The 27991-nt window shown below is 38.0% G+C and overlaps 2 protein-coding genes across 4 annotated transcripts; one reads left to right on the forward strand and one right to left on the reverse strand.

Moving 5' to 3' along the window:
• Nucleotides 1-1915: 1915 nt before the first annotated feature.
• On the forward strand, nucleotides 1916-8371 carry LOC113680779 (uncharacterized). 2 transcript variants are annotated; one of them, XM_027197825.2, is made up of 6 exons: nucleotides 1916-2311; nucleotides 3856-4297; nucleotides 4895-5150; nucleotides 5564-5676; nucleotides 6480-6649; nucleotides 7010-8371. In XM_027197825.2, the coding sequence occupies exons 2-6, from the start codon at nucleotides 3878-3880 to the stop codon at nucleotides 7671-7673; spliced, it is 1623 nt and encodes a 540-aa protein (XP_027053626.2). In that variant the 5' UTR covers nucleotides 1916-2311; nucleotides 3856-3877; the 3' UTR covers nucleotides 7674-8371. The 2 variants fall into 2 exon arrangements, with proteins under 2 accessions (XP_027053626.2, XP_027053625.2); XM_027197824.2 differs by lacking the exon at nucleotides 1916-2311 and adding an exon at nucleotides 2670-2846.
• A 341-nt stretch (nucleotides 8372-8712) lies between these two features.
• LOC113680777 (ubiquitin-like modifier-activating enzyme 6) lies at nucleotides 8713-27694 on the reverse strand. Of its 2 annotated transcripts, none has more exons than XM_027197823.2 (37): nucleotides 27561-27694; nucleotides 26624-26718; nucleotides 24826-24920; nucleotides 24552-24580; nucleotides 23980-24074; nucleotides 23302-23410; nucleotides 22670-22750; nucleotides 22061-22183; nucleotides 21426-21549; nucleotides 20575-20687; nucleotides 20317-20379; nucleotides 19638-19714; nucleotides 19353-19419; nucleotides 19098-19244; nucleotides 18514-18581; nucleotides 17989-18067; nucleotides 17789-17866; nucleotides 17610-17687; nucleotides 16989-17037; nucleotides 16306-16335; nucleotides 16100-16205; nucleotides 15840-15906; nucleotides 15502-15540; nucleotides 15266-15355; nucleotides 14716-14796; nucleotides 14029-14157; nucleotides 13615-13666; nucleotides 13471-13534; nucleotides 12780-12849; nucleotides 12332-12403; nucleotides 12094-12217; nucleotides 11405-11484; nucleotides 11079-11192; nucleotides 10841-10968; nucleotides 10191-10278; nucleotides 9499-9593; nucleotides 8713-9175 (listed from the first exon to the last, which is right to left on the reverse strand). In XM_027197823.2, exons 2-37 carry the CDS (start codon nucleotides 26665-26667, stop codon nucleotides 9058-9060), a joined length of 3066 nt encoding a protein of 1021 aa, XP_027053624.2. In that variant the 5' UTR covers nucleotides 26668-26718; nucleotides 27561-27694; the 3' UTR covers nucleotides 8713-9057. The 2 variants fall into 2 exon arrangements, with proteins under 2 accessions (XP_027053624.2, XP_027053623.2); XM_027197822.2 differs by having other exon boundaries at nucleotides 26624-26730; nucleotides 27561-27686.
• Between the last annotated feature and the right edge of the window lie 297 nt (nucleotides 27695-27991).

Below are 27991 nucleotides of genomic sequence, written 5' to 3' on the forward strand. Positions count from 1 at the left end.
TGTTTGACCTTCTTAAGACAGATATCTCTAGCATGGTTTATCCTTACATGTATTTTGTGGAAAGTTGAACTATTATGTTAGTACTGTGTCTGCATAATCTCCGTCTATTTTATTCCATAACTTGTCTGGCAGATAATCAAAAGTAAAAAAAAAAGAAACAAAATTTCCCAATCCAGGTCTAAAATCAGAACCAATTATATTTGTGATGACAGTAGAGGTGGATTCACTCAACAAAGCAGAAACATTAGAACTAAGCAGACTATAATCATCCTTGAAACTTGACATCGTTAAACGAAAGATGGAAACCAGTTACCTTTTCTCATATTTCTTGGTTACATTTGATTCTTGCTTTATTCAAGTTTTATTTCCTTTGCCGCTCCTCGAATAACTATTGCGGTGCAAATCATGACACGCAATGAGTAAATCACGCGATGCTGACGGAAGAATTATTTTGTAAACCTGTTTATTTAACATATTATTGCAATCAATAAGTGTTTTCTGTTCAATCCATGGCATGCTATCAGTAAATCACGCGAATTAAATAGGATAGCGTGATTTTCTCGTCAACGATTTATTTATTAATCCTCTTTAAACCGTATTCATGACGGGCCACGAAAGTGGATTGCCGCAAGAATATTTGGGAAAACAAGTATCAAAGAGTTGTAATTGCAGCCAGCCTTGTGGTTGGCCGCAAAATCAATTTGCTGGCTGTATAGTGTCCACTGAGTAACATATACAGACTTAGCGTCAAGAGAACTTTGGTATAAGAAAGGAATTGAAAATCAAAATGTTCAGTGACCCTTTTTTGTTGTTGTTGTAAACTCGGAAATATTTGAATGAATTGGCAGCTAGTTGGCAGTTGATCACAATCACCTGGCAGCATAACTTTCCTTCCCTTTTAATACCTCGACTCCAGAAAATCCACTCCTTATATGATAATCTAACGTGTCAGGAGCCTATTACTTAGTTGGCTCTTGAACGTGTAAAATATGTGTAAACTGTAACAGACATTCTGTTGGGATAATCTAGAATTGACAAGAGGGAGATTGATATATATAACGCAGCTCTGGTGATTTTTCCTTTTGAATATCGTCGCTTAATGAAAGGTCTACCCCGGCTGCACACCCTCACCCGGGCGTCTCATAAGTGTTTCCCAACCCCCCAACCCTCCCTCTCTCTCTGCAGGAGTCGCACGCAAAGAAATAGATCACGGGAATCCCTGGACGCCTCCCTTAGTGACAATTCGGTTCAGGTCAGGTGCTATCGTGGCCTTATTGAACGTGAATCAAAAAAAACTGTTCTCATTGACAGGGGCGACCTGACGTACCCCTGTGATACGAGAACGCTCTCGGTCATCTACCTTACTTCCCAGCGTTCCTTCGCTGCATAAGTTGACAGTGATCTACTGATTTCATGGCCATGCGTGTACATGCGATGGCTCCATGGTGCAAGTGGGAAAAACAATGCACTCTTTGAAACACCTCTTCTACTCTGGCCAGCGTGACCAACAAACAAGCGTGAGGGAAGGGGTGGGGAAGTCATTTTTGGGTTCCCTTGGATCACGCTTAATGAACGGTCTCTTCCAGACTAAGCGCAGTCCTTCCTTCTCGGCGAAGTCGAAAGAAAAAAAAATCTAAATAAAGGAGAAAAATTGAGTTTAGCGCATCGCCTGTTTCTGAGAGGACACCCCAACCCCGAGGGTATCCAGGCCTGTGGATAGAGATTGCAGAATAACTCCGGTACCCATGACTGATAGGAGGGAAAAAAATAAAGGGAAGCTTGTAGTATATAGTTCGGCTGATAAATAGTTTCCTTTTTGAAAAAAAGCAGAAAAATATCGTACCCCACTGAAAAAGGTGATAACGATCAGCACGTACAATGTAATGTTAAAAAACTCGTCAGGGATTGGCGGATTGGAGTCGGCTCTTTCTAAGAAACTCCGCGGGGCAACAGGCCACAGGCGGAAATTAGTTTTAAGACTTCCTTTGTCTTAAGATATTTTCGAAATGAATTCATTTATGCAAATGTATCTTTTGTTGATACTCTGGATTAGTTATCACGGACGAAATGCCATGAGTCTTTAGCTATGTATGTGGAGAAGACTCTCGTCCATCTAAAACAGAACGACCTGGAAGAGTTAAAGACAGTGTAAGTAAGTGAGCCAAATCGTCTGCATACCAGCAAACATTTCCTGATTCACCAAACAAGGCGGTGAAACTAACGGAATTCCGTGGAGTCTCGCAATCACCGCTTTTAGACCGATCTCAGACGACGTTTGGACCGATCTCTGAGCTGAAGGTCTTATTTGGAAGTAAGTTGCTGCTTATCTTTCTCTCGACTGGTGACGTTCGATATGTTTGACAGTCCATCGGATTTTAATTGTTTTCATATTCATTCGTTTTGTTTTCTCGAGTGGGAGCATGAAATACTTTTAGAGCTCAACAAGCGCGAAGCGAAGCGGGCAGAAATAAAATCGGGGTGATTCAGCATGTTGAAAAGTAAACACAACCTTGATCTGTTCAAATTCTTAGCGAATTTTAACGGCAAAACGTAATAATAATAGCATTATATTTTTGCATGAAGGCAATCTTATCGGAAATGAATGTTGACATAACTATTTTGGAATGGTGTTTGAGTTAGCGATTGACGTTTCGATCGTGTCAATTAGCAACTACATACGTCATACAAATTCGCTTTACGAATGACTTCAAAACGTTCCTGTGCTTGAAGCGAAAGCAATCGAATTCAGTTCGTCGATTGTCGTTATAATCAATATTTAAAAATCAGAGGTTGTTTTGAAGTTCAAAAGTCTAACACCGACCCCAAAATGCAGCGTCCAGTGAAAGGTAACACAATGTTTAGTTTATAAAGGTGTCAGTTTGAACTGAAATTTACCTGCGAAATTTACATAACTTGTACACTGCGTGTATCAGTTGACTGTGAAATAAGTTGTTTCAAAGAATCGGCTTTTCCTATTAGCAACTTTTACTTCGATATTTGCTTTAATACTTTTGTAGTCAAACTTAAAAATTATATTTCCAGCGTTGACACTTTGATAGCAATATCGATCTGAACACCTCGGTTCACTGAACATTGACCGCGATGAGCTTTCTATCGTGGTTGATTTCATCAAAATCTTAACCTTTCTGGCGAAAGATTGATGCCCGTTAAAACGAAATATCAATCCAAAACGATTCGGTTTGTGTCCTCTACAAATCAAGTAAATGATTTCCCCCTTCACAACTAATGACCGCACGACCCGCATCTGTAATATTAAGCTCATTTAACTCATAATGTCGTTATTAAACTGTTTCTTTAATCTATTTTCTCTCTAATATGTAGAGTTATCATTCTAACTAATAATTCGTCAGCGACTGATAAATTGTCTGAAGAAACTTGTTCCTGTCTATTTACTTTTTAAATGTACTTTATTGACAGTCGCCACGAGCTGGCAGATATTTGCATTTCTTGTCGTCTCGATGCATAAATCAGTCGTGAAAACTCGCTAAAGTTATTTTTATCACTGAAAAAAAGTAAAGGCAGTTTTAAAATGTGAAGTAGTAAGGTATCGGCTTAATCTTAAGAAATGGGTATAATTTTGGAAGCTGTAGGGGTGCTTTCTAAACAAGCAGAACCATCGCTCAATATCTCTCGGGCTTGAATTTTTATTGCTCAAGGTGCCCGCACAGTAGCGGCGGGCGGGGGGAAGGTAATGGGTTAAATTGTCACAGGGTCTTCACGAATTTAGTAACTTAAGCATTTTTCTCCACAACCGCAAGTCCTATTGTAAACAATTCCACCGAAAAAATGTGTTCTGGTGATTGATAATTTTTTTTTTATGTCGTTTTGCCGCAGATCGAATCGCATTTGGGCAGCCATGTTTCGATTCCTGTTCAGTAAAAGAGGAAAAGGGAACATCTCTCCACCAATAGAAACACACCGAACCACGGAAAACTTTGATATGCCATCTACTAGAACGTTCAAGGTCTTACGACCTGTTTTTCTCGTGTCTGTCTTCACGGGGTACTCGCATAAAAATTATCGTGTTCAAGGAGTTCTTGGTGGCTTTCTGTGGCTCGCTATGCTCCTTGCTCATGCAACATTGGACTTTCTTGCTGCCCGTCAAGTCTATACGTACGGATGGGCTTCGGTGTCTTTGAGTCTCTTTCTAGTGTGTTTTATATGCACAATTTTTAACAACAAAAAAATGTTACCTTGGCTTGAAAAGGGATTGTCACTGCTAGAGGAAGATAAGAGATATCCCAAAACAATGGAAAAATGCCAGAAAGTTTTTAAGGTAGGCATTGTTGGAGTGTTGGACTCTTGAGGTGATCAATAGCTCAACCAGGTCGTCAAAGCTTTTTTTCTCACACATATAAAAGAAAAAGCTTCCTGGGTTAGTAGCGATAGCATCTTCTTGTTAGAGGGACTAATCTTGCCATTTACTCATAGGAATCATTTAAGCCTGGGGTACTGAGATTTATGATGACGCGCTCCTTTATGTTTCATTCCGGCAACCGGAGAGGATTGTTGCCTGTTAACCAGGATTTCTTACGTGAAAACGAGATCTTGGTGACCGGCCAGCCCGCTATATGATTACTTGCCGGTGTTTCCAATATGCAAGGACAATTTTCATGCCCTTCAGGAAAATTAAACACGTGAAATTGTCAGGACCCACAATCATCGGCAAAATTGATGACACATTGACCTTTCCAACCCTTCAGTTTTATCTCTTTACCCTTGCTAGACTATTAGAGTTAGACTATTCGCTCCCCACCCCCCCCCCCCAAAAAAAGAAAGAAAAAGCAACGTTGTTTCGTGATTCATGAACCTTTAGCTACAGACAGGCGTCATTGAGTGAACGGCTTGAAATTCTGTGTAATTTTTCTCACAGTGGATACCGCTGTTTACCCTGGCATTTGGATTGTTCTGTGGAGCTGGTATCTTCGCCTGCCTTCATTTTGACGAGACGTTGGACGTCAAAATAAACCTCGACGGAGCGAGATCTGAGTTCCCGGACTACGCGCTCGTCACTCTGAAAGTGGTTCGATTCTTGGCAGCTTGTTACGTCATGTTTGCTTTAGCGCTGTTTTGGACCGTCACAGTATGTGTCATGCACATAACTGGTTACTCTATGACGGAGTTTCACGGTGGGTAGCACTTTAGTCTTTGTTTTTCTTCTTTACTGCATTGCGCATCCATGCTAAACGTTATTCCTCGTCCAATCTCGAACCCAAAGCTCTTCCCTATTGCGCGTACATACGCAACCCAAGGATGTTTTGCGCAATTTTGGCGCGCGCACAAAGTACTAAGCGGCAGAATTTACCTCGAGACTGGATCTAGCCAGAAAAGTGAATTGTCATCCTCTATGTATGGTGATTATTTTTCTTTTTAAACTCAACAATAACTTATCTCTGAACATAAACATAGAACAAGTTTAATTCTCTATTTCTGATGGGAACAATTTAATATGAAGTGTTATGCGCTGTTGTTCCTGGGAAGAACTTTACCTCGTCAGCGTTTTTGACATGCAGTGACAGACAATATCTCTTTTAACCCTTAGAGGAGATAACCAAGCACCTGGTCGACAGGGACTCACCAATCACGTTCAGACAAGGAGTAGTATCGTTCTCAGAGAGGGGAAGATTTGTGAGAAAATCTGCGTCTGCGTGCAGGGTAAGATAGAAAACCCATTGAAAGTGTTTCGTAAAACTAACACTGTTGTTGTCTCACGTACAATCAGACCACATATATCATATCACAAGAACCTGTTGAGAACTCCAAGAATAAACTAACAACACAGGACTTAACCAGGGCCTGAAAAATGCGAAAAAGCGGAATGACCAAGTCGCAATGGGTTTTGTGTTACATTTGACATTTGATTGGTTGGCATAGTGTTACAAGTGTCCATAACAAATCACAGAGCGTAGTAAAGCAAAGCCAAAAGATAAGTTTCGGTACCTGGAAATTCATTAAATATCAGTGCGAGATGGTGCTCACAAGGCTTGTGTAAGTGATTGGCGTGCTTGCCATGTGTTGTTGTCTGACAGGTAAAGCTCCTTGCAATTCCTAATCTATCGTATTTACGAAATTCATGCTGCTTAGTCAAGGCTCCTTCCCTGGGAAACAAATGCACCAGGTTCCCACACACTGTTGAACATAACTATTGTATTAAAACTGTGGCTGTTACCAAAGTATAAAACGTGAGCAAGATTTTCCAAGGGGGAGGGGGGCATACATTGGTGTTCAACTGGAAATTGGTGGCATGTTAAATTGTTTTATTACTTTGATTTAAACTTTTTCTTGACAATTACGTCCTTGCACTCTAAGTACAGCACGGGCACCACCATCATATTAAGTCGCTTTTTTCGCGAAATGTGGCGTCTTCCTTGAGAATGGGCCGGCTGCATTAGTAAGGAAATATAAGCAATTTTTATAGACTTAAGAATAACTTGTTGAATTTCTCTCTTGCCCCGCAGGTTACGCTGGCTGTTCTTTTGGTGTACAGCATCGCATCCCTTGCAGTGAATGCATTTCTGTTTTTGTACAAGCAGCGACACATAGTGTTCGCTTTCTATGCGTTGCTTCCCAGTGTCGTCGCTGTCTACCCTCTGTGCATGGCTGCTTGGGTAACAAAACAATACTCATGGTATGCAAAACAGTTCAGTAAGAGTTAGGGAAATAAAGTCGCTGTATACACTTCGTGTAGGCCACTTCGTGAATTATCTGGCTGCCACACTGGATTTTTTAAGCAGAGGAGGGTTGGAGAGAGAAATACCATTATTTCTGCAAAGCTTGTCCGCCTTTAAAAGTATAGATCGTTGAATTGCTTAGGAAGCCTTATGAAGCCTAATTACGAGCAAGGTGTGCGGTGAGGGTGAAATAAGCTGAGCTAAATGGCTTTGTTGAACAAGGCGTAACTGAGCCGAAATGTGATTCCTAAATCATTTTTGCAACAAGTTACTCGGGATTTGATTTCAATTTAATTTTGTTTTTGATGTTTTTCTAGGTATCTCGCGGTGGTGGTGAAAGCCTGGGCCGAGAGACCCGAAAGCAGTTCCGAAGAGGAAGAAAACGAGCGTGACGCTCCGAGACAAAAAGAAAAGCTGGGTCAAAAGCGAGGGCGAAGTCTGTGGAGAAGGGTACACAGCGCAAAGAAAAGCGCTCGCAAAGAGAACCTCCTCCCACTCAAGAAGGCGAATTCTAACCCTCTGGCTAGTGAAGTCAAGTCTGGAGTGGAAGAGATATCAACTAAGCAGAGCTACGTCGGAGAATCTCTCCTTCGTCCGCAGGTCACTGTAAGTGATCCGGAACTCTCCGAGGACGATCGGCTACAAAATAACAGCCATTCGGACGACGACCAGCTTAAACCGAAGGAACCCGACGGCAGTGAAACTCCGAAGAGATCCCGACGCGAGGTTTTGGATATGGTTCTTCGAGGAGCCGCAAGAGCTGTCGGAAAACTTAAACACAACGCCAAGAAACCTAAGTTTAATTTCGAGAAATACATCTCTTATCTTCAGAACGTTCTACCCAATATTGGTTTTGACATTATGGGAATCATTGTCACCTGGAATATGGTGTCCGCCATCATATTTCTCGAGGTGTCTGTTCTTGCGCTTTTTGTTCAAGAATCGATTTTCGGCAATTCCAAAGCGACAGTTGCATTGTAGAGATACTGATGTGCTACAGATACAATGAAAAATATAGGCTCTGTACAATTTGAACTTTTAAAAGATTTATGTCCCAGCACGGTGTTTGTGCTTAAATACTCGACCAAAAGTAAAAGTTGAGATTCAATCGTTGGATATGATAAAGTGCGTTTGATGGCACACTGACTCGGGATTGTATCAGTACACCAACGTTACATATAAATGTATAAATGATGGTCAATTGTTATCTTGATAAACACAAATCAACCAGTTTAAGAGGCCTCGGGCCGAGTCTTGGTAACGTTGTGAATTTACTTTTGTTCCTATCGTAGTCGAGCAGATTTGAGCCGTCGAAATCATATCAGTTTACCTGGCATCGTTTTTGTATCTACTTGCACAATCCTTGTAAGAATAAAGTTCATACAACAACCAACAGCTTTCAGCTTTCAATATAAATGCATAGTTAGGAGATACGCTAGTATATAAATTGTTAAAGTCGAATGTGAAGTGTAATCATGCGAGTGGGGGTAGTCACTCATTTGTAACTGGTCAGATACGATTCTTCAGTCAAGCAAAGTCGTTTTGCGTATTAAATTATTTAAGTCGTTGCTTTGGTTCTAGTAGATATGGGCAGAACAACAGTTTTTTGCGATTTTATAAAATAGCTACAATAAATCTATACTAAACTTAGGGAATGTATGAACTTACAAAAAAGAAAATGTTCGTTCTTTCGCTGTCTGTTAACGAGGGAGACAAGGAGTAAGTTTCTAAAGAAGCTGTAATGCTGCGCTGGTGGGGGATTACACGATAATTCGGTTTTAATCAATTGAATTGATATTGTACCTTGGCCACCGTAGAGAATTTCTAAGGCTTACTTTCCCAGGGGTAGCCCTTAGTCGTTGCTCTGACGAAAGGCTAACGCTGGAACTTTCCACTTGGAAACTCTTCACGCTGGCTAAATTATATTATCAACTCAGTTGATGAAACCAGATTATCTTGTAACAGTGGAGACAGATTGATTGAAACAATCACGCAATACCACAAAGATACAATACATGACTTCAGGGTGAAATGGGCAAAATGTTTTGAATTTATAAGTACAAATCTCTCATCTACCTGTCAGTAACATGGAGTTAAATAAAACCTAAATTCTTCAAATTCTAATTATTCTTACAACTTTTAATAAAATATAATGCTACTAGACCAGTCCACAAATTTGAATATCAACCGAATGAGGTACAAATTCAAATCCTGACGCGAGTGTTTCCTTTCCTACTATTAAACATTTAAAATTGGTGATATCATTTGGAATATATTGTGACGAATTGAGTAGTGGACTTTACATTGAAGACGCTCCAGGATTATTGTATCAAGTTTCCAATGTTGTAATTTTAAGGCCCCTCTTTTAGGAACCAAAATAGTACCTCACAGGGGGCCCGGGTAGATCATCATCGCCGTCACCCTCAAACGACACGGTGAGGTCCACGTAGGCTTTGTTAGGTGCCTTAATCAATTTGGTCATTCTGTTTAGGAAAGACGCATTACGAAAGTTGACAACAAAAAGCGAAAAGGAATAATCAATTAGTGTCCATAAACTGGAAATTTGAAGACACACGGGAACCTTTATTTGATGGAAATCCTTTTTAGGCCGCGGTTTTCAGTAGACCATTAAAACATTTCAAGATTTCCCTGTAACCACGTTGTTTGAAGAATATTTTTTTCTCACTGTTAGGGACCACTCAGCGTTTATCGGGGTTGTACAATTTCGTCGTCTTTGAAAAAATTACTCGTGGTTATTAACATTAAATTGCACTCGAAATCATGTTGTTACTTACACTATACTTACTTCTGTTCTAATCGTTTAGAGTGTCCAGGTAACATTGGGACGTATACAATCTTAACGCCGTGTACAACAATGGATATAACAAATCCATATTTATCCTAAAGAGAAGAAAATTACAGACAGAGCTTTATAAGGATGCCATTACATTTCTTAGGGTATCTCGGCAATACACTAAAAACACGGATAACGCTTTAATCCCAAGCCACTTTGACACTTTGCAGTCCTACCGAGAAAATTCCGAAGAGACATGGGCAATGGAGGTTCCAGCGTGCCTTTCACACCCCTCTTTGTGAAGTAAAAGGGATGAATCAAAAACACAAGACAACTTTGCATGTATCCAAAATGCTAGTAAGACGCGAGTGCATTAGAGAGCTTTTCGATTGAGTGTCGTAAAACCAGAACCAAAGCAATCATACCAGCCAATCAGAGAAAACAAAATATCACGAGGAGCCAATGAGAACTCGAAGTAAAAACAAGCAAACTTCTAAAGCGCGGGAAAACGCGGGTGACTAAGTCGCGGTTGGTTTTAGGTTTGAATCTGATTGGTTGAGAAAGTGGTGCGAGTTTCTGGACCAATCACCGAACGAAGTACAGGAAAACCAAAGCAGTCCCGGATTACGACAATCAATTGAAAATTGTTCTATCCACAAGACTGTAAGTTCCCGCCTTTGTTCGTAACTTACCACGCCGCTTACCTTGAAATATGTCACAAAGTCTTTTAGTTTAAATTCTTGTGTTCCTTGGACCACCCATTTGTCCCAGTTTGAAAACGACAGGCCTTCCCTTTAAAACAAAACAAAACAAAAAAAACAATGTATCAGAAAAGCGATGTAAATCTGGCAAATGATGCTCGTCTAAACACCTCACAAAGAAGCCCAATGAGGAAGAATTATAGTCTTAAAACAACATTCTTAAAGGAATTACATTAGAACATTATCGTTGGCACGTCTGGGAAACTTGAGCCTTATTTTTTTTGCAGATCGTAATGTGCACTCCTTGTTAATATCATTTATCTTGAACCATCCTTGCTCCTTCCGGTTGTTCTTGTTTTTTTTTTTTAATTTTTTCGGGTTATTTTCTACATCAGCAAACTGTTATTGCGTACTTCAATTTAATTAAACCCTTAACACCTCAACATCAGTTTGCACACTCTCAAGACATTTCCAATAGTACTTATAAGGATAATTTGTTTAATAAATAAGAACTTATTTTGAAGACAAGCCTTCTTTTTATTCTCATACCTACACACTTAATCCATAACTGATCCTTAAAGGGACAAATAAAATGATAAATACTAAATAAAAGAAAAGAATCAAAGTACGATAGCTCCTTTGAGACAACACACCTGATGACCGTGACCTCTGGGGGGCCTGGTTGCGAGAAAATGACATAAGGAAGTGCAAGGTTCATGAAGCAGTTTTTGAAGTCTTCGGCGGGACTCTTCATAACAACCTTAACAAGCTCGATAGTGACCTGAAACCGAATTAAAAGTATCTTTAAGTCCCCTATAACGTCGACAATAATCATTACGTATCTACAGCTAACGCAACACTTCTGTTTCCTTACACTGCTTTGAAACTTACCAAGCCAGCTACAGCAGCAGTAGTGGTAGCAATGGCAGGTACTATTTTACCAGCAATTTTCTTGGTTTTCAACCTGTCAGCAGTTTCTATACTATACATGGTGGCGCGAAGGTTCTGCAACATAAGCAATAGAGAAGATTCTTAGTCATCACCAAACCAAGAGACACAATCATAAAAAAAATGCATCTCTCGAACTTTACATAGCTATTGTCTACACATCGTTCAGTTGGAGTCTGAGATCTCTAAATTTACAGTAAGTTTAGGTAAAAAACCAGTCACAATGAATGGGTTGTACGTGTCAATTAAAGTAGTTAAAACGAACTCACCGAAGCTGAGGTGATGAAGTCGATGTGACCGTTTGAATCATCGTCTTTTTCAAATTCTTGGGGAAACATTGCCATCACATCTGAGCAAAAATGATACATAATGATGACAAATTAACGCTGGGAATGACATGTTAGAAATAAAGTCCAACGAAAAGTGGCAATAACAACAACAAATAAGACGTATAGTGAAATACACATTAAGCACCATATTTTTAGCGATTTAGCGGATTAAGCTTGCTCAACTTATTTTCAGACCGTCCATAGGTTATCTAGTCTTCCAGGAATGTAACTCGCATCTCGTGAGCTGGTTGAGTGTTTTGGTGGAGAGAAAATGGACGCCTTCCTGAGTAAAATTCGCGACACAGGATTGACTATTAGAAGACCCTACATAGCCGTCAGTGATCGATAGTGATCTAATCATTCCTTCATCAGTGCTATTATGAGTTAAGGCCTACATAGGAAATTAACGCCTCTTAAGCTTGATCAAATTATCGACCTTTAGAACAACAACAACCAAAAAAACAAAACAAAAGGGCAGATAAAAAGAGGTGGTACATGATTTTCGTTTCCTCCTCACTCGGCAAAGTTACCTCCAGTACATAAATCAGATACTATGACTACTGGAACTTCAGACATAAAACCAAACGACGTATTGGCCTGAGTAAGGTGTTCGGTATAACATATCCTACCTTTGCTTGACTTAATTCCCTTTGCCATTATCTCTCTGATATGTGATATTAATTCATTCAAGTCACTAGAGGACACATTAGAAGACTCGGCTGACTTCGATGCCGTTTCGTCTGTTTCAATTTCCTAAAACATAAAAATTTGGAAAACAAAACAATAGTCCAGCCCAGGCCCGCTCTGCTGCTATACTAAGAAAGAAGACACGATGGAGAGTAAGAATGATGACAATAATCGCCTGACCTTTGAACTTGGCCTAAACTCTGGAACTTTGACATCGCGGAGTACGTCAGTAATACGTGTGTCACTTAAATCCTGTGGTAAAGAGAAACAAAATACTAAGGAGACTTGAATCTGTTAACGTGCTTGCAACAGGTTGTTGTGAGGATTTGGTTATGTAGGACCACAATTAGCAGTTGTTACTTAATATGTGCACCGCGTAGTGCCTGGCAGATACAAGTCAGTATATACTAAAACAGCGGATAGCTTTGATTGGCTACTCAAGCTCCGTATATCCTTTGCTATTCATCTCTGAGCAACGCACGGAATTTGCGCCCAAAATATTGAAATCGTTGGAGGATAGATGAAATGAACTCATTCACCTTTTTGTGCTATATTATCTCAATGTTTTTGTATAAACTAAAACTACTTTTCATCCCAATTATAATGAATGGACAAAAAAATGAATTACCTCAGTGGTGTACTTGATACCGCAGGTGTCTGCATGTAGTTTACTGCTACTTCGTACAAAAAGCATGTGTCTGGAGAAGTATGAACAATCAGAAAACAAGGTCTTAACCTAAAATTTCCACGCTTTTCGATGAAATGAGAACTGTGGAATTGGAAATGCGTTTTACGCTGATGTCGATCGTATTTGGGACCTGCCGTGAAACACTGCGCAATTGTAAAGCGTTCAAGTATTGATTAAATTATTTTGATCCAATTGTTTATTTCTGCCATAAGATGTCAGTTATGATTATAATTGACGGCAGCATGGAATAAAATCCTACTTTTTGTCCCAAAACTAAATCACACCGTTATTGCATGTTTTCTGGGGTCTGTTTCTCGAAAGACCTATCAAACTATGCGCGGACGAAAACCTGATTTATACCTATATTTTTTTGCCGTGTTTTATTCAAGGTAGAAAACAAACGGTAAAATGCCACGAAACGAAACAGAAACTGGATGTTGACCCACAAACCTCATGAAATTTTCCATAGAGTAAGATTTAAAAACATTTCTTAGGGCCGGTAAAGGTAGGGAACTTTCGAGAAACGGGCCTCAGGTCACAAAGATGCTCACCACACCGAGAAAAGCAGTCACTAACGATTGAACATCAAGTAATGGAAACAAAGACAAAATCAGTTTGATAAATGACTCACAATTCATTCGTGGTGTCGAACTGTTGCGGGATTGGCGGTCTCTTTGGGCTCTGCCAGAAAAGCGCTGAGAGTGAAAATAAACATTTTACTCTTACAAAACTGACTAACAGTTATTAAACGTAATGAGGCATAATTTTAACTTACAACCATCTTTGACTCTCGTGTCTAGTGGAAATGCATGGAGTAATTGTTTGGCCTGACAAATAGATAATATATAAATAAATAAGTAAAATGATTTTTGAGAAGTGGAAACGCCATCAAATCGCTGTGATACCACAAGGCTGAGTGCGTTATCGTGATCAAAACATCTGCCACACGAGTGGTTAGTTAAGCAGGAACACAAAATGATTAAGAATCTGAAGACTCTTTGCTGGGCAATTGCGTTTTCTTTCATTAGGGGCATGAAACCAGATGAATAACAAAATTTCCGCCATTTTTTCACCAATTACGCACCCTTAATTGTTCCCGCCTTTTTCTTGACCGATTGCAACGGCGGCAGTTGGTTTCCCGCCACTGGGCAAAAGTTGCGCCATTATCAGATTATTAGAACACACTTGCCTTGTGATTGTAGTATTTCTCAAATTCTATTCTACTACGGGCAACACATTCCGCCCAATTGGCAGGTCGTTGTTTTAACATTTTTATAACTCGGTAAACACTTTCAGGTTCGTCTCCAGATTGAAGAATCTAAGAAAGAAACAAAAACAACACATAACCTACGTCGTTCAGTAAAAAACAAACTATTAATTCTCATCTCCACACTTGTTTCATCTCAAAAAGTAACTGATAGCCGATTTTCCCATCTTGAATAATTTAGACCACACTTTTCAAGTTCGTGCTTTTCAGTCCATCCTCGTTTATTTTTCTGCACATCTATTCATTCATTCACTAATTTGTTGATTCGTTTTTTCTTGGACTCGCCTTGAAAAATGTAAGAATTTGCGTATCAAGAAGTATTTTCGAAGCACCAATACTACGCTACTGGAAAGGAACAACGCATTCAGAGCTCTACAGATCTACGCGATCAATTCATCACTATACAAAAATGCCGTGGGAAATTTGAGTGTGTTATTTACGAGATGCCTACAATAAAGAAAAAGAAACTGACTCTAAACACTAAAACGAACTCCATTCCAGCCAAACTGTTTCCATTTTACTTACATTCTTTCCTTTGTTTCGACACCTTTAGTTATACTTCTGTGATATTTAATGTTAATAAAATTCGCCGAGAGAGAAACCACTTACTTCCAATAGTTTTTCTGGAGATTCATTCGCGGACCAAAATGTCATGTACATCCCAGGCTTTTGAGAAAAACAGTTTTCGAACTGAAAGAATAAAACAGAAAAAAAAAAAAGCTAGACGGAAAGCATTCTGATTCTGAAATAAAAATCGAGGTAGACTGACTTCTCAGTTTATAAATAAACACAGTCATTAAATTTTGATCTTCATTTTCTACCGAAAACGAAGAAACTTATGGTTATAATGCATCGCAATAACTATTTTCCCAAAATTCAATCTTTCAGGGATACAAGTTGCCTAACTGTGTAATCAAAAATCTCAGTGCGATCACTGCTCGCTGTGACGCGAAATTACTTTAGTTAACATGACGGGAAATTCCAAACGTAGCCAATAATACTATTTAGAAGGAAACGTCGCAATAATTTGCGAATAGCAGTATTGTAAACACGCATGCGCAGATGGCTAGGAACTACTTCTAAAGGCACCTCGCATAAACCACTCACGCTTGTCTAGGCGCTATCCATGCACACTCACGAAAAAATCTCCTCGCTTTACCTTATCTCTGGCCCACTGTATGGTGTGTTCTATGACCGCCGGGAATGACTTGAGTGTACAGTGCGGTACTTCCTCCTCTGGAGGGTCACGCTATAAAAAAAATTGAAATAAACCAATGAGAATGAAACCTACCAAACTATTACGTTATTCTTCTTAACCAACGCCAAGACTGACGTTCGTAACTGAAACGTCTATACTCTAAGCTACCAATAAAAAAAGGAGAAGCAACAACATACCTGACTGGCATACGACTCTGTGAGATGAGGAACTATGACCTGTTGAAAAAAATGCATCCGCCTCCTGAGAAGATCGCTTTTTTAACCCTTAAACTCCCACGATCTGATTATCAATTCTCCGCTCTAGCTGCGACACATTTAACTCATCGAACTAAGACTTCAGCAACAAATGCTCAAAAGCGCAGTTACATTTGGCGGTAAATTAAGTAGTTTGTGAATCAACAAAAACGCTGAAAAGAAAATTGCGATAACTGTTGAAATCATTTGGCCTTTCCCACTTGATTGATGTCCTCGATAGAGAGCAAAATAGGAAAACAGACGTTGAATTGATCCTTCACCTGTACATGTCCTTTGGGTCCCATTGTTCCTGACTCCAGAAGGGCTCTTTGGGTACTGACACATCGACTGTAGAAAAAGAGAAATGCCGCTTTATACATTGAAGTTTTCTGTAGTCTAGCTGAAAGCTAAAAGATTGTCAACCTCGAGGAACTACCACATCTATTACATTATTTAATGACAACCCTAGGATGGGTATACAGTCAGATTTTTCTCCACAAACTCGTTCAGCTACCACAAATCAAGAATGAGTGAAACTTACCTATCCATGTACCGCCTGGCCTCCACATTGTCCAAAGCATTAACAACAAGGTCCTGAGACTCAAAGAACTGATCAGTGTACAGCGTTTCTTCCGTTTCTGGACAAACTGCAACAATAAAAACACAATATTGTTCCGTTTCTGGACAAATTAAATCAAAACCCGAAGGCAACTTTCATTACTGTCGCTATTTAGACCTACGTGTTACCTTTGTGTTGATGAGGATCGACATCAATATCTGGAAGGAAAGCGAGATAATTAGACTGTAGGTGAGATAACAAGGAACTAAACCTTAAGCATACGCAAAGAGGTGCCCCCTTTAAACCAATAAAGTAGTAGTTTTTCAGTAGTTTCTGAAGAAACTGTGGTGCTGCGTCAGTGGTGGGTATTACAAAAGGTAATTTAGTGTTAACAACTGGGTTGAAAACGTAGCAGGTAATTTAGTGTTAACAACTGGGTTGAAAACGTAGCAGGTAATTTAGTGTTAACAACTGGGTTGAAAACGTAGCAGGTAATTTAGTGTTAACAACTGGGTTGAAAACGTAGCTATACTCTCCCACCGACGCAGCACCACAGTTTCTTTAGAAACTTACCCCTTCATTCATTTGGTATTACAAAAGATTTGGTTTCATCAACTGAGTTGATATGTAAATTGGCCGCCGTAGAGAGTTTTTTTAGCTGGTCGGTTTCAGGAAGCAGCCCTTCGCTCTAACGAAGGGTTGACGCTTGAAAAGTCGGCTTAATTTTAAATCATTGACAAATGTTCTCAGTTAAGGTACAGAGTGGAAGGGAGTGGCAATGAGATTGTTCTCGTTACCGACCAATGATCACAAGGTTGCATACAAGTTGTCAGAAGGAACCGTCACAGTCTATAACGTAGTGTTATATTACCTGGGTTTATTAAAGTAACTGATGAAGCAGCTGTAACTGATTTTGGTTTCTGCGAGGAGAAAAAACATAGTAGCTGGTAAGCGCAACATCGAGGGGAGGAGCAGATTGACGACTAAAAAGTAGATCTTGTCTTAATTTTTTTAAGATATTTGTGATCCATGTCAACCCGCCATCACCTAAAGAATCATCTTTTTTCAAACCACGTTTGATTTTCTACCATGGCATTCTCACTCCATGCACGATCAATGGAATAATGTTATTCCAAACAAATAGTTAGAAGATTTAAAAAACCAGCACTGAGGCGGCTCATTTTTTCATACATCGCATCCTGCCTTAAAGATGCCTGATAGCGTCAACTGCGTTCGGGACATTTTTCGCGATTCTAAAGATAAGTGTTGAGGAATTTTCATAACTTGCTCCGTAAAAGTGCATTTCGATTGACTGAGTGTCGTAAAACCAAAATCAAAGTAATCAGAATGGCCAAACAGAACAAAAGGAAAAATCACAAGAAGCAAAGAAATAGCAAGCACACCGCCTGAAGCGCGGGAAAAATGCGCCCCTCCGCCCCCAGGGCAAACTCTTCAAGATGAGTTTTAATATGGGATCGACACCTCATCTTACCTGTATGTGATGAGGTCGGAATAAAAATTGACGATTTAAATTGGACTTTTCAATGAGGTCGTTGTCCGTGATGGTCATCTGTGAAGTAGAGAAAAAAAATTATGTAACATGAGCACTGATTGGAGATTTAAATATTAATTAACAAATGAGACAAGTTGCAGAAGTAACAAAACGCGTACCAGTCCATTGCGGCCACCGCCAATACCTAAAAGGGCAAAGTTCTTTAACAGTTCACACCCTATAGCACCACATCCAACCTGTAAAAAGATGAAAAATAAGATTACAGAGGAAAACAAAACATGGTATGCGTGGCCTTGTCGTGCTACAAGAAACCTTATATGAAAGCAATCTCTTTAAAAATTCGTTGTGATTATCTCACCATAAAGAGTCTCAGATTAGACAGTTTACTCAGCAGTTCCTCTCCAATACAAATTCGAAGAGAATCATAACGATCATGCCTAAAAAAGGTAGTGTATACATCGTGTTAGAAAAAATTGTTGACCTCCCTTACAGGTATACAGGTATGTAAAACAACACACGATGAATAAGAGGTTGAAACAATTTTTAGAGCCTACTATCAAAAAAACAACTTGATATAAAACTGACTTTTTTTTTTCTTCAAAGAAATGAATTAAATGTTGTGGGTATGAAGTTAAAAGAACTGCTTTTAACAAGAGCTCTCTTTGACATGAACATAAATAACAGAAAAATTCAAGCAAAGAGACAGAACAAACAACAGACAAGGACACAACGAAAAGACGAGACGAGTCGAGAGGAGCCGAGGCGGAAAAGAGTTTCTAAGAGTTCTCCAGTGTATTCAAATGTAAACAAACACACCCTTGTCTTCCCTTCCGTTTTACATACACATGTACATGTATAACGTACAAAAAAGCGACAAACAAACCTTGGGAGGAACGAAGTTTTGTCTAATGTCTCCTGTCCCTTTAACATTTCAGTGGCATCAATATAAAGCTGCGTAAAAGTCAAAAACAGTTAAGGATATTATCAACGTTTTGGTGAGATGAATGGTTACAAAACGCAACTTCCACAATGCAATAAATTCGTGTAATTTACACGCATTTTACTCTCATTTACGTGCCTTTTTTTAATACACACAGGTGCGTGTAGTGACACGCACTGTGCGTGTTTCACGCCGCTAGTGCGTTGGAATTGCACGCGTGTCAAGCGCGTGTAATGATGCAGTACACAAGAGCGATAGTGTAGGTCGACCCGCGGATGAAATACAAGTGAAAAAACGATCCTCGTAAGTGAGCAACAGTTTCGTTAATTTTGACACACCTGCGAGGATCTTTTCGTTACTTGAAAATACAACCTTTTTTTTTTTTAAGAAGAGTTCCCAAACGGTTTCCCCTTACAAGAGAGTGGAGGAAAGGGGAAAGATATCAGTATTACAGAAAGGAGAAATAAGATTGGTCATTCTTAGGGTTTAACGGATTAAAATAACGTTGGAATAAAATCCTTACATACCCACTGCTTTAAAGGAGTGTACTTTCCAGTTAAAGCTTTCAACACTTCCTGACCTACAATTCCACCCAGAGAAGCTGTCAAAGGGGAAAAACAGCCTCGACATGTGAAAGCTAACTGTTTGAGTAGCTTTTCATCAAGAATGTCCACCTGAAATACAACTTATAAAGTTAACGTTATTATTTGTATGATTCACGGTCCGCTCTAAAACTCATGACCCATTTTGAAACAAATACTGTAATACGCAAGACCTCTAACCTTGGTATCTGCTTTCTGGTTCAGTAATTTTGCCATTTCATATAATTTCTTTGCATCCGCACTATTCCTGAAAAATCAAAGATATGAGGAGAAAAGAAGCTGATCATTTAGACCCTTCTTTATGATGTTACAATTTACTGCAATCATTAAGGTTAAATTACAAAAAGATGTGAAAAAATTTAGAATCAATCGATCTAACGTTTCGAAAAAGCATCTTTTAAACTTGGCTCATTTACATGTTACTGTTCGCTCAGGTTTTTCATGTCCTCTTTCCCCGCACATTACCTAACTTCGGGCAATCTTCTTTGTTGTTCTTGAAACAAATGTAAGGCATGTACCCCATGATGTAGATGTAACGGAACCTACCCAAAAGAAAAACAACAACAAAAATTACAACAAAAGGAACATGGCTACAGAGTGGTAGAGGTACTTCGATCTGGTCATTCGTCCCATAAATCACAACACCTGGCATCCTGGAATCGAGGAGAGTCAACGAGCGCCACACTCCATTATTAAAACTATTATTATAACATAGCTAGTAAATTTGTCTAATCAAATTCAATTGCGCGAGGTGCTTCATATTCCTATTGTGCACGCTCATGACATCCACAAACAAATTCCTCGGAAAAAAATTTTCCATCGGGTTGAAAATGTTATAAAACAATTGGTTCATACGTCATCTGTGCGTTCATCGAGATATGAAGCACGTGAGAAGTTTGGAGAGCACGAAAGATGCGTAAGAGTTGCTCGAGGCGTAGCCAACTGATAACAAGTTAGGGTTAATGTTGGATTAGGGAAGGGGTAGGTATGCAGTTTCCCAATTATTAACATTGATTCGTGAGTGAAACCAGTCACAGCAACCCTTGCAACTGGCCAATCAGAGTGAAGGAAAAGAAGATCGATTGCTTGAATTTTTTTCCTAAGTTTTCTAAACTAACAAATTTGAAATTTAATTATTACGTACCTCCATCTTGCTGAGATCTGCAGTAAGAATATCTGGCTTACCAAGCTGTGTTTCGAGGGACTCCTGAAGAGAAATTTGAAACTCTATCAACAGCAAAACATTTAATCCAGCTTCAAAGGCTTCTATGATGACTTAAGATCAATAAGAGGAAAGTACTTCAGAATTATCAACAACTGGCTGGAGTCGTTTACAAAGAAGCATACTAATATATATTATCAACAGATACAAATTTAAAAGATTTCAATAATGATTCCTTACAAATTCTATTAAAGTCGAGGAAGTTTTGACTTGTCTTGCAATTCCACCATATTGATAATCTTCATAATCAGGTCCAGTGGTGTCATAGATGCTGAATGCATATGGAGACAGTACTGAAGATCAAAACATCATTTGATTGGTACACTGTATGTAAATTGTGTAGTATTCTACTACAAAGATGGATTTAATTCATATTAATAGAACTTTTTTGATTGATATTTAACTCTTGAGATCCTTTGACCATTTATAAGCTGTATAATTATGCAACTATCCATCACAGTTACCTTTCTCTTAACTCATTACACCCTGAAATCAATATTAATATTCTCCATAGTCATTTCTATACAGTACATTTCCATTGGTACAAGAAGAATTTGTTTAATATTCAAAGCTTCAAAGGGTGGCAATGATTTCCTTTATTCCCATGATCTTAATAAATGATTTAGCAAGATTACTGTAAGGAGAATTAAGATGCTGGTCACTCTTGAGGTCTGAAGGATGAACCAAGACAGACATTCCACTAAAGAGGAATACTAAAATCAATATCAGTAACAATGAGATGGACACTATCCACAGCCCTCATATGTGTTCAAGATAACGACTGTATGACTACCTCTTATCTCTCAAGCAACATAAATTGAGACTCAGTTTTGAACTGAACAAAACTTTATGGCACTAACAAGGGTGGAGTGAGTATGTGTTCATGTATATGCAGGGGTTGGGGAATTGTCAGACTTGCAAATCAATTGTTACATACCCTGATAATGGTTCAACCATTAGCAACTAGTCTACAAAGAATAAGCTCGCAAATACTTGTTGAATTTATCTCTAATAGATTGATTTCTGATTACCTTTGACTGTATGTTCTGAGCCATTGAGAACTGTCATTCCAACTATCTCCTTGAATGAGACCTTATCACCAGTTTGTAATCCATGCATACGATTATCTAATGTTGTCACCACACCAGGATTTGCCTGCAACAAAGTTAATGCGTTTTCAAAAACATGATTGAATCAATCAAAAATTAAGAAAACAAAATAAAGTGAAATAAAAAATGGGTAAACACAGTATACTTTTTCAAATGTAAAAAATTTGTTCTACTTCAATAACAAAAAATGACTGCTTTTATGGTACCATGATTAAAAAATATTTATTTATACATTGTAAGTAAGATATCAGCCAAATTTTGATAATTCTAATACACCTATTAGTTATGCTAAATTGGCTATGAATTTGACAAAGTTACATTCTCCATTTCAGCAACTTTAATTTACCCTTGACGTAAATTGATGGTAAATGTGTTTTTGTGTGATTCTATAAATGGCCTATCTCCCTAAAGATGTTTGAGCATCACAGGGAGGAATCCAAAGGCCTGAGGTTCAATTCCTCATGGAAAGAACTCAAAATTTTTTCTTTGTCCCACATACAAGACATGAAGAAAAAAACCTCTTTCTCTGTAAATGGCTTAATATGTCCTTCACACACCTTAGAAATATTCCAAATGAAAAATTCTTTTGGTTCTTCTCCTGTGGAATCCACCACCTCAAATTCAGGCCCAAAGTCACAGAATGCCCAGCTAAACACCCCCTGTACACCAGCACTAATAAACTGAAAAGAAATGGCTGTCTTACTTACTGTGGTGTATTTCTATAGTCAGACAAATCAAGTACTCTACAAGGTGTGTAATTGGTTGCAATGTTGGCAAGAAAAGAGGAACTTTAAACAGAACTACTTCCATCGAAACTGCATATCATTCATCCATTTCAAATGCAGTTGAAATGATGCAATGCAACACCACATCATATAAATCACTTGTGATTGGATTACTTAGTTTATGATTAATTAAACTAACCACAAACATTTCATAATCTCTTGAAATTCTTTACACCCTAACATCAGTATACATATTCTCCATACTGTTCTCTATACATTTCCTAAGGTGATGACAAGGAGAATTTGTTTCACAATCATTACAAGAGCTACTTTAGTTGGTGAACATTTCCTCCATTTTTGTGACCTAAATATTTGATTCAGGGGTGGTACTGTAAGGAGAAATTACAGGCTTATCACTCTTGGAGGTCAAAACAATAATACCTTAATGGGTGGCTTCTGTGACCTGCAGAATTTGTCTATTCCAAGTTGAAGACTAAGTGGAGCCTCTGTGAGAATCACACACTAAAAGTTGAGGAAAGAAATTCACACCAGACCAAAATCAATCCTGAACCTCAAGTTGAACCTCAGCTGGTAGTTACCTAATCTGACCTAACGTGCACCAGGTAACAAGACAGTGTCAAATCCCCTGTTGGAGGATCATTTAATTTAAATGAAATCAATTCAAAACAAATGAAACAAATTTTTGTGGAGGGAAATTTGACAAGGTATAAAGATTCTGCTACCTGTAATCCAGGATGATATTATTGGCTGAATTTTGAACTGTATGTTCATGTAGACAAGAGTCAGAGTGACTAATTTTCATTCACTTCACAATCATAATTTTTACTAACCATCAGCAGAACAGAACAAACATTTTACAATAGCATTATTTTAATTTAGGTCACCAAATGGTGACTTTGAAAAAAACTGAGCATGCAGCCCTGAAAACAAGTGTACCACAAATGTAAATAATACTTAACCTGAAAGGACCTAGAGCATTTAGAATGCTACATCAATATCTAAATTTACAGACAAACCAATATTAAAATTCCATCATAAATATTATGAAATACCTGAAAGTGTGATAAGAATGCAAAGTCATCCTCACTAATTGCTGAAGTAGATGTTTGAATATTCACATAAGGATTCAGCTCAGCTAGCCTCGGGGCACTGGCCTCTGCTCTGGAAACAAAGAACAAGTTCATTAGCCTCACAAATAAATGTAGCTGCAGAACAAAAGAAACTTAAGAGAGTCAGCAGGAATTTCATGAATTACTTCAAGGTTAATTTTATTCCAAATTCTATTACTAGGTTCAATTAGTTTGGTATTAGTTCCAGTTTGAAGTGTAGGAGGCTGTGGCCCAGCATTGTTCATTTGCAAGCCTTGCCTCCTCCTCTTATAAGTGATCCCCACAGATAAGAGGTATTTGGGAAAAGGACATTTTAAATGTAAGTGGCCTGGTGAGGCTAGAAACCTTGATTAAAGGACTATTATTTCAAAACATTTCTACACTGCATTTCCATGCTCTCCTCATGGGGAGATCTGGCACAGTTTGAGACCAAACACTTTTTGAGCAACTTCTATACTATAATTTAAAACAAAACTTCATTTTTAAGCAAAATTTTCTCAGAGATTGCTATACACTTCCTATTACCCGCTTACAAGTCTCCTGGACCCACAAGGGGTAAAGATGTGTAACAATATCAAACAGAGGTAGGTTTACTTACAACTTAATCAATCAAAAAAATACCTGTTTCTCTTCTCCTTAATATCCTCCTTTCTCAAGAAAAATTGGTTTCCCAGATCATGATAAGAGGCAATCTTGGTGTCATGTAATGTGATTGACTACAAAACACAGTATTCTAAAGTGAGTAACTTGAAAATACTGGGACACTAGGTGAGTTCTAAATATCATCTTAGATCTGTACAAGTACACATACTTTGAACAATATCATACATGCATACTTTGTGGTTTCTTATTTCATACCACTTAATCAATTTTGATTTTTCTTTGTCTCACATTTCTTCCTAATTACCACAGACCATGATCTAGAGCAAATTTTCAAACTAGTTAATTGTTCAAACTAGTAATTACAAGAAAATTTGAACTGCAATGCATAAAATTGTATATAATCAAAGTGTGATGAAACAGTTCCCAGAACATCCTCTTTGACTTGATCTTTTAAAAATCATTTTACCAAGACTTATAATTTGCCTTTTCTCAAAGGCTTTAAACCGAGACCCTTGGAGAGATATAGCTGAAATCAATGGCATCTTGTAATTCGATTCACTCTTTACTGTTACCTATAATCAACCTTTTACCTTAATTCCAGCAAGGACAACATTTTTAGCTGAGAAAAAAAAAAAAGAAAAATAATGAATATTACAAACAAATAAAGAAACTATTGTTGTTGCTTATTGTGGTTTAATAGATAAATTGTTTCTCTTACAATGTAAGCCACAAAAAAATAACTACAGCATTTTCTATGCATTATTTCATTTTCATAATAAAGAGCATTGCACTTCACATTCATGTGTACTAAAACTGTTTCATAATTAAACCATAACATTTGCAAAAATATCTGCTAAGTCCTACCTATTTCAATCCCTAATCCCCCAAGACCACTAAGAAGCACTTTTGATTGGGCCATTTTGATCATGGCTCCATCACCAAGCATATATCGCTGACGACTGTACAAAAAAATAACAAAGTCCACTATAAATCATAACTTAAAAATTGCCAATGACAGAGGCATATATTAAATTACTTACTAGATTACATATTAATTCCTGGGAAAAAATGTGGGACAAAACCTTTTCTGTGCAGGCAAGTTATAAAACCAACTGAAGACTAACAACAATCAGACTGACAACTTTTTTTATCTTACATTTACATAAATCTTTCATTACCATGGAGCCACTAGCATTATTGTTACTCCATCTAGATGAGATGCTTATCCTTAACCTTTTACACCCTAACATCAGTCTGCAAATTCTCCATACAGTTCTCTATACATTTCTTAAGGTGCTTTCTAGGAGAATTTGTAAAACAATCAAGAGATTTTTTTTAGTTGGTGATCATTTCCTTCATTCTTCTGATCTTAACATGTGATTCAGGGATTGATGATATAATAAGGAGAAATTAGATGCTGATCACTCCTAGTTAGGATTAAAGGGTTAATGTAATATAAAGAGCTTTTGAAAATAAACATAGTTTTAAGCACTATATAAATTTTATTGTTGTTATTATTATTATTTTAATTATTGTTATTATTATTATAATAGGTTGGTTAAGTCTGTTCTCAAGCCAAGTGGTGCACCCATTTGCAGCTTATCCCAGTTTCCTTATCATAAAGCAACTAAGAGTATTACTAATTCCCCCTGGAAGATTGTAAGGTTACCACCCAGCATTTCATCAGGTTTACTGATGGTTCATTGCTACCCATTTATATTCCTGGGCACTCTGAAAGTTAAGCGTTTTGCTCAAGAACACAACACAACAACCTAGCCAGGTCTGGAATCCAGACCCCTCCACACAGAGTCCAGCACATTAACTCTAAGGGTACCACACCTTCCACTCTATTACAGCTATCTCCTTGAAATTCATTTCAATTGCCAGAACAGTTCTAGTCACCCATTGATACTCCTGGATGGAGAGTAGTCTTGCATAAGTTGAGTATCTTTTACAACAACACAATAAAATGACCTATCCATCATGACAACTTAAATCCAAACTTTTTAATGAGAGGTTCACCATAATATCTACTGAGCCACACAGTCTTCTACTATATCATTTCTTCTTATATCAAATTAACCTTTAACTCCCATGAGTGATCAAAGTAGAATTTCTCTTTACAATATCAATACAATACCAACCAGATATGTGACGAGAATAAAGAATTATATCAATTTGGGGATAATTGGTTGATCCAATACTAAATTCTCTGACCTAACATTATAAGAATAGCATGGTTTGACAATAAGGAGAATTACAAATTTGATTTGGGAGTTAAAGGGTTAAAGCTTTTTTCATCTTCCCACTGTTTACCATTCACACACATTGTTTTTAAGTCAGTACCCACTCAAAACTTTCAGGTAAATAACCAATACTTTTCCCAATAAGGTATTTCAGTATTATCAACTGAGTTGATAACATAAATTAGCCATCATGAAGAGTTTCAAAGCTGATGCTTTGAGCATTAGTCTTTCGTCATTTACTCTGGTGAAGCAATAAAGTTTTGAAACTTTTTACAGTGACTAATTTATGCTATCAAATCAGTTGATAAAACTAAAGTACCCCCTTACACTCTCCTACTGACACAACACCACAGATTTTTCAGAAAGTTAACACCTTTTCCCAACAAGCATGGCAATACCCAATTGCTTTATCTCACCTGTAAAGAGAGTCATCAATTTCAACCTCAGTTTTGCTCTCCATTTTGATCTACAGTCTTCTTTGAGGGAGACTTGAATCTCTTGGCAACACTCCCTGTAAACAGATCTAAATCAATCCATGAGCTGTTTTGTCAACATGCAAAAGACTCATAGACTACTGATTATTTGAATCATGCACAGGATAGATAGCCTCCTTTAACATGAAGGTCATTACAGTAAAAAGATCAGCAAGGAATAGACTGATAGCAAGCTGAGAAAGGAGCAAAAGTCAGATGATTGTCCATCGGCATTTGACCAATAGACTTCCCTTGTCATCGCCAGTCTCATACGTGGCCAAAATCTGGGGACATTTAGACATTGGTTTATCTAACTTCCTATTAGAAGTGAACACAAGCAAAGTGAAGTAATGTTTTAATTATCTATAAATGTAAGTTACTTTACAATTATTGTCAGTCATCTCAACTAACAGATTAAAATATCTGAATGTTTCTCGGATATCATTGAAAAAAACAATCATTTCTCCTGTTGCTAATAAAATTTCTTCTAACTCCCAGCTACTAGTAACTATAATCGGTCCAGAAAAAGCTAGAGTTTTGCCAAAGTTATTTGCAGGTTGTGATATTTTTAAACTATCAATATTGTGGTTGATAAATAGATATTTACTAAATTACTCAGTTAGCTTATTTCTGAATGGAAGTTTCGAGGGTTAAAGGAATTAATAGTTAATTTTGGGGCACCAGCTCTATTAATAATCACAGTTCACGTTCTTTCTGTAAACAGCCGTATGACGCTGTGTAAAGAAGCCGGAAGGACGGAAGTGAGGCTACATTGAATCACCTGAACATACACTGCTTACATTATATCCTTTCGCTTCGAATTTTGCAATAACTAAGCAGGAGACATAAGATATACAGTGACACTGTAAATTTCAATTACCTTGGGACCAATACGAATGGTTAAACCAACAGCAGCTCGTCTCCCAGGCTAAATTGTGAAGAGAAAGGCAGCTTTCCGACGATGCTTGCCAGTTAGACTTAGCGACGGGTCGAAGAAGACTTGCACGAGGCTTGTCAATCCCAGACCCCCGACGGTGATTTTCACTCGCGCCCTACCAAGGGTGCAGGGTCCCACAGCACTTTTTTTCCTTTTGCCAGTTTTGTCTTTCTGTTATTTATCGTCAGTGTAGTTATGGCGAAATTTTTTAATTACAAAAATCGCCAATCTAGACTACTTTAAAGTTCGAAAATATTTTCCTTTTTTTTTTCGTAGGAGGTTGAAAAAAGGGGACGATGTGCCAAAAAATAGTTTTTGTGCCAAAAATCAATTTATTAAACCAGAAAAAGATCGAAGTCACACGATTAATCGAC

Source organism: Pocillopora damicornis, chromosome 4 (genome assembly GCF_964200805.1).
Source record: "Pocillopora damicornis chromosome 4, jaPocDami1.2, whole genome shotgun sequence".
Taxonomy (NCBI): Eukaryota; Metazoa; Cnidaria; class Anthozoa; order Scleractinia; family Pocilloporidae; genus Pocillopora; species Pocillopora damicornis.

Excerpts from the sequence above, each read along its gene's own strand:
- LOC113680779 (XM_027197825.2), top strand. The coding sequence starts at position 3,878 with ATGTTTCGATTCCTGTTCAGTAAAAGAGGAAAAGGGAACATCTCTCCA. Across the intron at positions 4,298-4,894 it reads AATGCCAGAAAGTTTTTAAG|TGGATACCGCTGTTTACCCT; the intron begins GTAGGCATTGTT and ends TTTTTCTCACAG. Across the intron at positions 6,650-7,009 it reads GTAACAAAACAATACTCATG|GTATCTCGCGGTGGTGGTGA; the intron begins GTATGCAAAACA and ends ATGTTTTTCTAG.
- LOC113680777 (XM_027197823.2), bottom strand. The coding sequence starts at position 26,667 with ATGGAGAGCAAAACTGAGGTTGAAATTGATGACTCTCTTTACAG. Across the intron at positions 22,751-23,301 it reads CATTCTTATCACACTTTCAG|TGTGTGATTCTCACAGAGGC; the intron begins GTATTTCATAAT and ends CTCAACTTTTAG. Across the intron at positions 19,715-20,316 it reads CAGATCTCAGCAAGATGGAG|GTTCCGTTACATCTACATCA; the intron begins GTACGTAATAAT and ends TCTTTTGGGTAG.